The sequence below is a fragment of the Acinonyx jubatus genome, chromosome E1, assembly GCF_027475565.1.
Source record: "Acinonyx jubatus isolate Ajub_Pintada_27869175 chromosome E1, VMU_Ajub_asm_v1.0, whole genome shotgun sequence".
Classification (NCBI taxonomy): Eukaryota; Metazoa; Chordata; class Mammalia; order Carnivora; family Felidae; genus Acinonyx; species Acinonyx jubatus.
This window is the reverse complement of record NC_069397.1, coordinates 467,333-480,022: the sequence shown is the minus strand read 5'-3', so window position 1 is coordinate 480,022 and position 12,690 is coordinate 467,333. Positions and strand designations below refer to the sequence as shown.

General features: G+C 64.4%; 1 protein-coding gene across 8 annotated transcripts in view; it reads right to left on the bottom strand.

Moving 5' to 3' along the window:
* Nucleotides 1-936: 936 nt before the first annotated feature.
* SPNS3 (SPNS lysolipid transporter 3, sphingosine-1-phosphate (putative)) overlaps nt 937-12,690 on the bottom strand; it is a 36,280-nt gene continuing 24,526 nt past the window's right edge. For 4 of the 8 annotated variants that reach the window (XM_053212735.1, XM_053212736.1, XM_053212733.1 and 1 more), the window contains 3 exons: nt 8,617-8,682; nt 3,219-3,317; nt 1,904-3,046 (listed from right to left, as the gene is read on the bottom strand). In XM_053212735.1, the coding sequence (XP_053068710.1) occupies nt 2,681-3,046; nt 3,219-3,317; nt 8,617-8,682 (531 nt within the window). In that variant the 3' untranslated portion in view covers nt 1,904-2,680. Of the gene's footprint in view, nt 3,047-3,218; nt 3,318-8,616; nt 8,683-12,690 lie in introns of all 8 variants that reach the window. The other 4 variants (XM_027047287.2, XM_027047289.2, XM_027047286.2 and 1 more) reach the window with 4 other exon arrangements.

Below are 12,690 nucleotides of genomic sequence, written 5' to 3'. Positions count from 1 at the left end.
GGAAGCCCTTGCCTGTGTTTGGGGAATGGAGCCTCACAGGGGGCCTTCTCAGGGCTGCAGGGAGGAAGGTTCAGACCCGAGAGCAGGGCATCTGTGGGTCCAGACCCAGCCAGTGAGAATCACACAAGTGTGGGCTGGAAAAGCCACATTCGACGCCCCTCTTAAACACAGCAGGGCCCCAAGGGGGGCCATGGCATCCTGGCTCCCACACAGACCAGGAGCCTCCTTCTCAGGAGAAAACAAGGGGATCCTGTGACCTACAACAGGAAATACATGTTTGGTCTTCATCCTGTTTCCCGCTCAGAGCTCCTAAAACCTCTGGAATTTCCTAAATGCCAGAGAGCCCTCAAGATGCCTTTTGTTTGTTAATGAGGTGGCATCTGGACCCCACCCAAGTTGGGGCGTGGCCAGGAGCAGGCCGCACGGGACCAGAGGCTGGCACCTCCAGTCCCACCCCCTGACCTCTGGGGACCCACGAGGGGCGGGAGGTCCGGTCGGTCGCCGGTGGCCAATGACTCGACGAGCCGTGCGGTTCGGCGAAGCCTCCAGGAAAACCCCAGAGGACGGGGCTCAGAGAACTTTGACAAGAAGCTGGTGAGGCAGGGAGTGCGGTGTTTCCCCGGGTTCTGGAGGCCGCCCCAGCGGACGGCAGGACCCGAGGAGGGGGCCGTGGGGACCCCTGACCCATAGCCGGTGAGTCAGAAGTACGGCCGACAGCCTGGCCTTGCACTTGGCCCCTCCGGTGGGGCGGGGTGGGCGGTGGGCAGTCTCGTAGGACCGAACCCTTAGCCCGTGGACCCTGATACTCTTTCCGGGTACGTGGGGTCGGAAAGGAGTGGAGGGGCAGCAGAACCAGCCGTTCTCTGGTGTCTAGAATGGCTCGGGGTGTGGGAACCCCGGCATTTGCTGTAATGGGGTACAGGTCCCTTGCCAAGTAGGCTTTTTAAAAATAATTTCAGGGACAGTCTGTTTCATGAGCTTCAGGTGTCAAATGGTGGGTGGAGGGGCTGGCCAGCTTGGTGGTGGGCACTCCTGACGAAGGGCTGAAGAGGGGGACAGGTGTGGGCTAAGCTGGAGAGCCCAGCTCCTGGGGCTTGTCCATCCAACAGGAGGACAGGGAGGACAGCACAGGGACGCAGGGAGGGAGGGAGGTGAGTGTGAGTCTGATGGGAGGCGGGCCCGGCAGGACCAGGGGAGGGGGAGAGGAGCTCGTGCTGGTGGGGCAGAGAGAACATGTCCCCCCCACTGCTGCCCACCTGGAAGCTGGCGGCCTCCCGCAGGGCCCCCTGCGCCCAGCTGCTCTGAACCCAGGGTGAGTGCAAGTCCTACAGAGCCAGCCTTCCCTGCGGGCTGTGCTGGGGTCAGAGCATGAGCCGTGGGGGGTGGGGGGCCAGGGTGCGGACACCCCCACTGTGGCTGCAGGGCAGTGGAGTCTGTGCGCGACCCCAGCCCTCCTCCTCGGGGAGGCTTGAAGCCACATCGGCACCAGAGTGCAAAGCCCGGCCTTTTGTTCAGAGGGTGACTCAGGCCAGGGGGTCTTGTGCCCTCCTGACCTGCAGAGTGGGGGGCCTGGGTCAGAGTGAGACGTCCGGGGTGGGGATGCCTAGGGACCCTTGCCCTGCAGCCCTGCACCCCCGGCCAGGGCTTCCTCTCCACCCCCTCCCAGCAGAGACACCTTGAGGCTGTAAAGAACACGCTCGTAAAAGGCCTGAAATCCACTTTTAATCGGGGCCCACAGGCAACCAACCGGGCTGAGGACCCGGGGCTGGGCGGGCGCAGGCCCAGGCCTCCCGCCGAAGGCGCTGACAGCTCAATTCCCGCCACAGGCCCTGCCAGCTCTCTGGCTGGGAGGGAAGAAATGACAGGTGCAGCTCGGCTGGGGGCCCTGAGCCACAGCCAGAGGGGGACAGGGCCCTGATGCTACAGCGGCCAGCGGGAGGGGTGCAGGGAGGCAGGCAGGAGGGCGGGGGCCTCAGGGGTCCTCTGTGGCGGCGCCCGCGCCAGAAAGCAGGGCTCGCCTCTCCGTGTCCTCGCTGTCCGGGGTCCCTGCGGGAGGAAGGACGCTCAGTCAGCCCTCAAGGAGGCCCAGGCCCAGCTTCCGCTGGCAAAATGAACTCCAGATGCGACCCTTCCCCCAAACTTCAGTGCCACCACCAGGGTCCTGGCCCCACTGCTTTCCCCGGTGATGGCAGGGCCTCCCGTGACCTCTCTGCCGACCCTCCAGTCTGTTCTCTTCTGCACGGTGAGTAAGACACCTCGGGGTCCGTCTGTGGCAACGACACAGTGGCTCTGTCTCAGAGCTAAGGCCACGGGCCCTACAAGGCCCTCAATTGCCGGCTCTGGCCTCCTTTCTGCCACCTTTGTCCCCACCCCTGTCCCCTGTGTTCCTGCCCCAGCCACACTGGCCTCCTTGCCAGGCCTCAAACACGTCAGCTACATTCCCACCTCGGGACCTTTGCACTGGCCGATCCATCCTCCAGATAGCTGCAGGGCTCGCTGCCCCACCCCAACCCTTTGCTTCAGTGTCAGTGTCACCTGTGCAGTGGGGACCCTGACGACAACAGTTTCAACTTGCCCCCACGTGTCTCTCTCTCTCCCCCACTCGCCTACTTGGAGCTTCCCTGCGGCACTGACCACCCCGAACAGTCTCTCTCTTGCGCTTCCTGTCTGGCTCCACCTTCTAGAGCCTCAGCTGCACGAGGGCTTGGACTCCGTGTTTCCCCCCTACGTCTGGCACATGGCAGGGGCGTAATGAACGAATGAGCAAATTAAAAAACAAACAAATCAGCCGGCTCAGGGGGCGGCCAGCGCGGCTTGCCCCCGGGAGCCCAGCCCCACTCCTGGCGTAGGTGATCGGTGTGCAGGACAGGGTACCTGTGCCAGGCGCCCGGGCCCGGGCCTGGTCCCACTCCAGGCGCAGCGCCGTCAGCAGGAAGCAGCCCCCGCCCAGGGCAATGACAAATGCACAGCACAGGAAACTCTGCTGGAGGCTGAGGAAGGCCTGCAGGTAGGAGTCTGGGCGCCCGGCCCTCAGGGTGCTGGACACCTGCAGAGAGAGGCCGGCCTGCAGGTAGGAGTCTGGGCGCCCAGCCCTCGGGGTGCTGGACACCCGCAGAGAGAGGCCGGCCTGCCGGCCTTGGTGGTTCCCCCCCACCCGCCACGCCCACCGAGGAGCCACCCCTCCCCTCCACCACGCCCACCGAGAAGCCACTCCTCACCAGTCCAGTAAGGTAAGGGCTGCTGGCATCCCCCAGGATGTGGCCCACTGTGATCTGCAAAGCCTCTGCTGTCCCCCGGCACCTGGGCACCACCACGGACTGCAAAACACAGGACACCAGGGCAGCCCCCAAGCAAGGGCAGAGTGTGGGTGCCTCTGGTCCCCCCCTGCCAAGGACCTGCCTGGAGTGCAGCTGGGCTGGCCGAGCAAGTGGGAAGGAAGGGGGTCAGCAAAGCCCCAGCACTAGGACGTCAGGCCCCTCCGAGGGATGGGGGCGCCGAGGCCCCCGATGAAGCCTGCTCTCGAGGGTTTGTTCTTGGACGGGGCAGGGACCAGGCCTGGCTCTGACTCATGGTGACGGGGCCGGGGTGTCCCAGCTCAGGGCCCAGGAGGCGGGCCGGCCTGGCTGGGAGAGGACGCACGGCCGGGTGTCTGTGTGTGTGGGCGCTGGGTTCAGTGGCACCAAGGGCTCAGCCCCTCTCTCGGGAAGTTCGAGCCCCACTGGGTGGACACACAGTGGCAGACAGCGTGGCTGGAGAGACCCCCGCGACCCCATGGAGGGGGGTGGGGGATTAAGAGCGTGAATTCCGAAGTCAGGAATGTCTGGGTTCCAATCCCACTCGCTGGCTGTGTGCCTTCAGGCAAGTCACTGTGCCTTTCTGTGCCTCAGTCTCCCCATCGCCACACGGGGATGATAACTGGAGCTGCTGGAGGGATGTGCTCGTGGCCATTCTTCCTCTGGTACCTGGAGGCTTCATGGGGACGTCAGACTGAAATAGTGCCCATTGGCCCCAGGAGGCAGAGGGTTTCCAGACACTTGAAGGTGGTGTGGCCTCTGCCTGCCAGGCCCTCCCCGCTCGGGTCCAGCTGGAGCATCTCCACCGGTCCCTCGGGACTGAGCTCCCAGAGGTCAGAGGCCTGCCCTGAGCTCCCACAGCCCCCGAGCGCGCCCCTAACTGAACACACAGCCCCCACGCTGGAAGGTTCCCCCTTCGTCCCCCCCAACACACACCCCTACGTCGTCTGGACGGCAAAGCCCCTGTCGGAGTTCTCTGGAGGTTCCTGGATTACAGCAGGGTGCCAGGCCCAGAGCAGACTACGCGAAAGTCTGCCAAGCAAACGAGTCCAGTAGAACCATCTGGAAGACCAGTCCCAAGACAAACCCAGCCAGAAGCCAGGGTTGCAGCAGGGGAGTGGAGGGGAGGAGCAGGAGAAGGGGTCCAAGCAGAGGCCAGGCGGTCACACAGTCCTAAAGGGGAGCTCCCCACCCCAGAGCCCCATCCCCGACACCTAGCAGAGGATAACAATTAGCATTTATTGAGTGCCTCGTGCATGCATTTTATGCATCTCATGTATACATTTTACAGATCCACTCAACCACCCCACGAGTGAGGTATGATCGTCATCCACGGGTCCCAGATGAGGAAACTCTCCGCAGGAAGGGAAGTAACCTGTCCGCGGTCACCCCGCCAGGAAACAGCAGGACAGGCATTTGAGCCTCCGGGATCTGACCTTTGACCACTTGGCTGTTAGGAGCAGGGAGGAGCCTGTCCAGCAGTGTCTGCTATGGGACACTTGGAAACACGGAAGGACGAGGAGGGCAAGCTCACGCAGCCCTGCACGTGGGCAACTGGCAGAGAGAGCAGGGAAGGGCGTCCCAGGCGGGAAACAGAGTGAGCAGAGGTGTGAGGCAGGGGCCCAGCGCCTGGAGCCACAGGACGGGCAGGCAGGGCCAGGCAGCAGGAGTGGGTGACAACTGGCTGCCCCCGGTCACTGACACTGACACTCTGTCCAGGTGGCGAGAGAGGCTGAACCTCTAACCCTGACTGGGACCTGCCGACGGGCCAGAGAAGGAGCTGACCGTGGCTTTGCACCTTCAGGGAGTGCTTCCCCCCTTGCCTGTAATTATGTGATTACCCACGGGTGGCTCTGGGGGGACAGGCAGGTGACTCCTAGAGGGTGGGCCCCGCATGTCTGGAAAAGTCCTTGCCGGCTGCTTGGACCCTCAGAGTAAGGTCCAGACAGCTGGTCCTTCCCACACCCCCCAGGAGCTGCTGGGCCCAGACCAAGACAGGTCGGTCCCCTGCCCGTTCCGGGTCCTGCTGCCTCCATGTGGGGGGGCCAAAGCTGGCCCTGCCCACAGCTGGAGAGCCCAGCAGGTAATTTTAGACGTTACAGGCTTTGGCTTCCTAAAACTGCTCACTCTATTCTGAGACAAAGCGCCTCTGTTTCTGACTTTCCCTTCTCGGAGAAGAGCTGTTCCGTTTCCAGCCTGGGACATAACCAGCACCAGCCAAGGGCCCACAGAAAGTCTGAGCGGCAACCATCAGGTGCAAACTCCCTGGCCGCCTGCCTCCTGCATCCCCCCTCGGCCCTCACCCCAGACTCGCTGGGGAGGGTGAGACAGATGGGTGGGCAGAGCAGGGAAGCATTGAGACAAGGGCCCAGAAGAACAGGAGGGAGATAACCCTCGAGGGGGTGGGAGAAATCTGCTGAGGAGGTGGGGGGTGCGCCTGGCGGCTGGGTTCCAGGACCGCGGAGGAAGAGGCGGGGAGTTCCATTTCTGCCCGACTCCCTGCTGCCAGGGGCAGGTACCCCCGTGGGGCCCACACGGACAGAAGGCTGGGGAGGGAGCTGGAGGTGCCATCAGCAGGGGGAGCTCAGCCTGGGGACGGGGGCGGACACAGGCTGGGCAGACCAGATCCAGGGGAGCAGGACCCTCTGGGCAGGGCGGGGGTGCTGGAGGCGTGTCTGGGGCCAGGGGGTGAGCTTCCCGTCCAGGGGCTTGGGATCAAGGGACCGACTGTGCCAGTCAGAGTCCCGCAGGGGTTCACAGCCTGGGGAGCCGGGCACGTTAGACCAGTGTTCTCCCAGGGCGCTCTGAGGAGCCTATGGGCACCACGGGGGACGTCCGTTAGAAAGGCACAGCCTGGACCCCAGCATGGACCCACTGAACCAGACTCTGAGGACAAAACGTCCCCCACACCTGGTTCTCACGCTCACTGAGGTCTGAGAGCCCCTGGACCACACAGCTGCTGAGGTGTCTTCCCCGGCCTCTGGGTTGTCGTGTAGATAAGAGGGTCAGAGAGAGCACCGTCCCTCAGCGGAACTGACATGGGGCCGGGGAGCCCACACTGACCCCCAGGAACAGGCAGGTGCGGGATGCCAGCAGGGATACGGGCCTCCTCGGTCCCGGTCCCCGGGGCCTCCTTGGGCCTCAGGAGCCAGCACCTGCCAGCAGATGGGACCTCCGTGCCCTCCCTACCCAGAGCTCACCCCGCTGGGCCTGGACCCGTCTCCACCACCCTGCCCTGCCTGCCCCTGGGGGTGCTCCTGTCTCACCTCTGGAAAAGCATCAGCAGCTTTCAGCTACCTTCCAGCTCCCTCCCTCCCTCCCTTCCTTCCTGCCTGCCTCCCTCCCTGCCTTCTCCCCTGCGTTCCCCCTGCCTCTGTCCCTCCCTCCCACCCCCCCTACCTCCCTCCCCTCCTCCCTGCCCTCCAGCCCCTGTCACCACCCATGCCCACGCCTTGCTACACGCACCCTGTCACTCACAGCCTGCTCCCCACCTGCATGTGGCCCAAGACCACTCCCTCCCGGAGCCCCTACTTTCCCTGTCGGGGACTGAGCTCCAAAGTCAGCAAAGTTGGCCCAGCTTTGGCCACTGACTGTCTAACGTCAATCCTTCACTAAGGGTTTCAGGAAGGTGGGAAGCAGGGAAGGGGGCCAGGAAAGTCTCCTGGGGTGCAGAGACTTGCTAAGCTTTGGGGCCGGAGGTCTCCAAGCCAGGGGAGGAACAGAGGGAGCCCCAGGTCACACCTAGCACAGCCCCCAGGGCAGCCCCAGCCGGCTCCCAGCAGAGCCCCAGCTGGGTCAAAGCCACGGCTGGCTGGCCCTGTCGCCCCTCCCCTGCCCCCAACACACACACACACACACACACACACACACACACACACACACACAGTGCCACAAAGAGCCTGGCTCGGCCAGGTTAATCATTCCTGCAAACACAGACACTGGGGTGCCCCGGGCACGGCCCTCACACATCTGCGGCTGCCATGTGGAAAGGGACAGTGCCCTGGGGGGCGGGTTTCAGCTCCACCCGAACGCCCAGATGTCGGGGTGGGGGGTAGTCAGGCTCCCGGTGCCTGAAAGTGGGCCACCCCCCGAAGAAGACATTTACGAGGGTTTGGCCGCCCCTGCCCCGCTCTGCCTGCCAGGCGGGACAAGGAGACTGAGGCCCAGGGCCGTTCATCCTCTCTGTGGCCGAGTCTGGGCTGGAGGGAGGGGCAGAAACGACCACCAGCCCTGAAGCTGATCCGCCCCGGGAGTCAAAGGGCAGCACAGGCTACACCTGCTGAGCCTGGGCCGTGGCGGGGGTGCAGACCATCTAGGCCATGTGTGAGCAGGCCTCGTGGGCTCGTTAAATGATCGTGCCTCCCCACAGCCCCCTCGAAGTCGCGTGGAGGGCACAGGACTCGAGAAGGTGGAGAGGGCTCTGTGGAGCCCCGGCCAGCATCCTGCCAGAGCTTCCCTCGGTCGCCTCGTTCGCCCTCACAGTAACCACGAGTATTTCAGAGTTTTTCACCCCACTGTGCACACGGGGAAACTGAGGCTCGGACACACGGAATGACTTGCCCATGACACACACAGCTAGTAAGCGGCAGGAGTGGGGCTGAAAGCTAGGCGTCTCCTGCGTCCAGGGACCAGGCCCGGCACCTGGTCACCACAGGACAGCTGTCAACCTGTCGCCAGGCTCCTGGGCTCCCCTGTGCACGGTGTTGGACTATGCCAGGCTTTCAGGGGGCAGGAGGGCTCGTAGGGGTCCCCAGGTCTGGGTCCCACAAGGGCACAGCTCACCAGTGTTCCAAGTGCTCTCGTGATGGCTCCCGGAGGGAGGCAGGGAGGCTGGGCAGAGAGCGTGAGGCTCAGGGACGGCCACGCAGGACTCTGGATGTAGTGGAGTCACGTGGTCGGGCCTCACTTTAGCCTGAGCCGGCCCCTGGCCTCGCAGACCGTGACATGGGAGCCGAGGCAGCCTGGGCCCACCTGGCTTGTGGCTGTAACCCTGAAGTCCCACATCCCCGTCCACACACCCAGAGCCTGCTTGTGGACAAGTACAGTCAGGAAAGAGGGAGGGGAGGCATCAAAAAAGCCTAGGCCCCTGTCCTGGCTCGGTGCCTCTGCATGCTGGGCGACTTTGGCCCGGGTACCTGCCTTCTCTGAGCCTCCGTTGGCTCATCTGCAAAATGCAGCCAATGGTCGAAGGATATGTTTGAGAGTGTCAGGAAGGCCCCGTCCAAGGAAACTGTCCAATGACTTCAGTCCCCTGCCCCATGGTCTCTGAAGCCCCTCCCAGCTTCCAGGCCACCGGACAGCAGAGACCCAGCCCCACACCTACCAGCAGGATGTCAGCAACCACCGCCCAGTTGCAGGACAGAAGCAGCTCCCCGAGGGCCAGGAGCACCTGTGGACAAGGACCCTGGTCACCGACCCTCCCTGCCTGGTCTCTTCCCGCCTGCAGAGAGAGACCGAGGCCGCACAGAGAAGGGCACCATCAGATCTGCTGGGGGAGGCGAGGCCTGAGCTGCGTCTTCGGTTCCAGCAGCCTCCAGGGTGGGCAGACATTCCCGTCTGGGCGGGCTGGCGGCCATGACCCAGAGGAGAGCGCCAGGCCCCGGGCCTGGGAACAGCCTGCTCCCTGATGGACGGCCCCCAGGCCCAGCTGCTGAGGTCCCCTGTGGGGCCCCAGGAAGAGGCAGCCAGGACTTCTGGGCCACTTGAAAGCTGGGAAAACAGACTGGAGAGGAGAGAGGCCCAGGGACTGAATAGTTTGCTCACCCCTCCTGTGTTCCCCTAAGGCCTGCATACGCTGATAAGGGACACACAGTGGGCCAGCCCACCTGCCTGGCCCGGGCACCCCATCTACAGCCCCTCCCAGGCTACCTCCTTCCCAGGCCCCTTGAGCAGCACAGGGGAGGCCAGCAAGGCCGAGCCAGGGGCAGGGCCAAGGTTTCCCAGAGGTCACCGGCTGGCCCAGGGCAAAGCCAGCCTGGAGCGTGACTCCTGGGCCCTGGCCAGCAGCCCACCCCCTTCCCCGATACCTGTGGGGCTGGTTTAACTCTGTGTGCCCCCCTCCCTGCCCCACTGTCTGCCGGGGACCAGGGGCCACTGTGGGCCTGCCCCACCCAGCAACCTGAGTCCCTGCCTCTGCAGAGGACTGGGACAATCCTCATTCCCCTTGCTCAGGAAGAGTTTAATGAAGCGGCAAGAAGGGGAAAAAAGGCATTTCTCAGAGCTTCCAGGAGCTTATGCTGGAGTGGAATTAGTCATTCCTGGAGTCACGGGACTGTGCTGGGGCGGCCCAGGCCCTGGTCCCCAAAGGCCCGTGACAGTCAGGGCAGAGGAAGTGAGGGAGCCCGGTCACCTGCCACGTACCGGGCGCGTCCGCTCTCGCGACATCCACCCACGCCCTCAGCCACTTCGTGTGGCCCGTCCCCAGGCCCGCCTCACACATCAAGCCTCCTTCAGGTGAACCCCTCACCCCTGCGCTGGCCCTGTGCAGGTCGAGGCTGGCAGAGGAAGTCGGAGGAAAGGCCAGGATGGGGAGGGCCTGGGGGGAGGTGGCGTTGCGAGCAGGGGGGAGGCAGGATCTGCGGAGGAGCCCCCCAGGGAGGCAAGAAGCTGGGCTGCACCCACCGCCTGGCCTGGCCTCCACCCCGGCCTGGGGAGCTGTGCCGGCAGAGCAGATCCCCCCCTCCCGGGTCCTGGGGCTGGGCCTGGTGGGAATCAGGAAGTCCCCGGGGGCGGGTCCGGGCCGCAGACCCGCATTCCAGCCTCTGACAGTCTTGCCAACCCGGCCTGTGGGGCCACATGAAAGCCCAGGGCGCTCTCACGCCCTCCCCTCTGCTTCTCGTTCTGGGCCTCCACCTGGGAGGCGGTGCCCTCCTCACATCCTGCACGACGGCCGGCCGTGTCTCTCCCCTGCTCCCCCACAGCCACACGACACACGGAAATACATTCTCCTTCCTCCGGCTGCGGCAGGGTGGATCCCGACCCCAAAATAGAGCCCGCAGAGGGAGGCCGCGGCCACAGGCCGCCCCGGGATGCCAGGTTTCCTGAGACACACCTGGAAATCCTCGAGGGGCGAAGGCCGGGCAGGGAGAGGCTGGCTTCTTCCTCACCCTGTAATTACCGGCCTCCCCAGGCTCCAGGAGGGCCGGCCCGCCCTGCCCCGCCCTGTCCTGCCCGGCCACCCCGGAGGTCACCGCCCTCTGGGCCTGGGTCTCCCCGGTACCGCGTGGTGAGGGCCCAGGTGCCTCCGGCACCCCCGGCCTGTGCTTCTGTGTCCCCAGCAGGCTGAGTGCAAACTTTGAGAGCTCAGAGGCTCCCGTGACTACATCAGACCCCGGCTCCACAGGTCAACAACCAGCCCGAAAGGGCCCTGGTTTGAGGCCAAGCCAGCAGGAGGAGGCACCGGCCATTCAGAGCCCTGCTCCGTGGGCGCCCCAGCCCTGCAGCCCCAGGCACCACCCAGACACCCTCCTGTGCCTCTCAGCGGGCCGAGTCCCCCAGCTCGAGCTGGTTCTCTCCTCCGGCCCCTGTCACCCAGCATGGCCGAGCCGGCAGGACAGGCCCCAGCACAGACCGGCCCCCAGCAGCTCCCTCTCCTCTGGGAAAGCCTGCTGTACCCTGTCACTCGAGCAGGACATGGGGCCGTGGGGCTCCTGCATCCTCAACGCCCCTCAGCCCTGCCCAGTCCTCCCGTCCTCTCCTCCTCAGCAGTTTCCCAGGCCCCACCATCCCTCCCAACGCCAGCCCTGGAGGGGACTTCCAAAAGGGAAATCGGACCCTGCCCTCGTCCCCTTTGCGCCTGTGCTGGCTTCCCTGCACGCTGACTTAGTTCCCCGGGCGAGAGGGCCTGGGAACGCTGCCCGGAGCCTGAGAAACCAGGAGCCCCTCGGCCTCTGGCCGCTTCCATTTCAGACTCAGGAGGATTTCCCCCTCGAGCTGGGGCAGCGGTGGTGAATATCCCCAGCGTTAGTCACCCCCGGTCAGAGACGCACGCGCACGCTGAGACACGTGCACACGCACTCACATACACAGACCCACACACGTGCACGCTTACATAGACGCTCGTAACCTGGGACACACACACACTCACCACAAGTACACGCATGTGCCGCGAGCAGGGATGACTCTGGAGGCGACACCACGTGCGGTAAAAGCACCCGCCAAACAGTGGCCTACGTGCTGGGACAGGCGTGCCGGGGTGAACGAGCACGCACACCTGTGTCCTTGCGGTCTCCCAACACGGACAGCAAGTTGTGCACACACACGTGCACATGCATACAGGCACGCCGACGCCCCCCTGCTCGTGCACACACGCGCACGTGGACGTGCACACACAGGTGGGCTTGGGGAAGGAGACGGTAAGGACGGAACAGCAGCCCCGTGGCAGGGAGGGCCGGTTACTGGGCTCTGAGACGCAAAGACTGGATTCTGGGCCTCGCCAGAAAGGGAAGGGAGGAATCCCCGTGGGCTCAGAGGACCGGGGCAGAGCCCAGCCGCCATGCTGCCCTTTCTCGGATCAACTCCGTCCGTGCCTAGTGAGCCTGAGCCAGTCAGGACAGGCCCCGGGCACAGACGGGCCTCCAGCAAGCTGCCACGCCGCTGGCACACGTCGCCCCTGGGCCTGCCAAGTGGTAATTGCAGGGACTGGCTTCGGGCACGAGGGCACCACTCGGCTCCCCAGGGCTCGCTGCAGCCCAGCGGGCAGGTGAGGCCTCGGAGCTCCGACATCCTCCAGGGTGATTCGGCAGACCGTGGCCTCCCCGGGTGGACGCTGCTTCCCACCCAGCAGGAGACGCCTGCTGGGTCCAGGGACGCGTGGCCCTGAGGGGAAGGGCAGGTGGGCCTCCCCCAGGGGCGCCGGTTACTCCAGCAAAAGGTGCGAGGGGAAAAGGGGAGAGCCCCCAGAACCGGGGTGTCTGCCCAGCACATCTGGCCCCCGCAGGGGCCAGAGAGCAGGTGGCATGGCCACCCCAGAATCCTTAGCTGCCCCTGACCACAGCTATGGTGGGCACACGTCCTTGCTGTCCCTGCCCGCCTCCTTGTGGGCCCCCGCCATGGGCGGTGGTGGGGCAGACACGTCTAACCCTGGTCCTTGCTCAGGAATCTTCAAGGCTGGGGAGGGTGGTGTCCACTCCCGGATGTGAAGGCCTTGGTGACAGGAAAGCTGGCTCTCATGGGGCCAGATGATCTAGTTTGGGCTGGAAGGGGCCTTAAACATCATCTGGGGCAACTTCTGTGTAAAGACAGAGAGGGTCAAACTGTGTCACAGACTTTCCTTCCTCCCAAAAGTAAAAAGTAATAACTCAGAAAAAAGTTGTTCTTCCTCAAAGAAAAGAACAAAACCTAAGGAGATCAATGTTCCATACCGGCAGCCAAGGGAAGATACAGACAATCTGGAGCA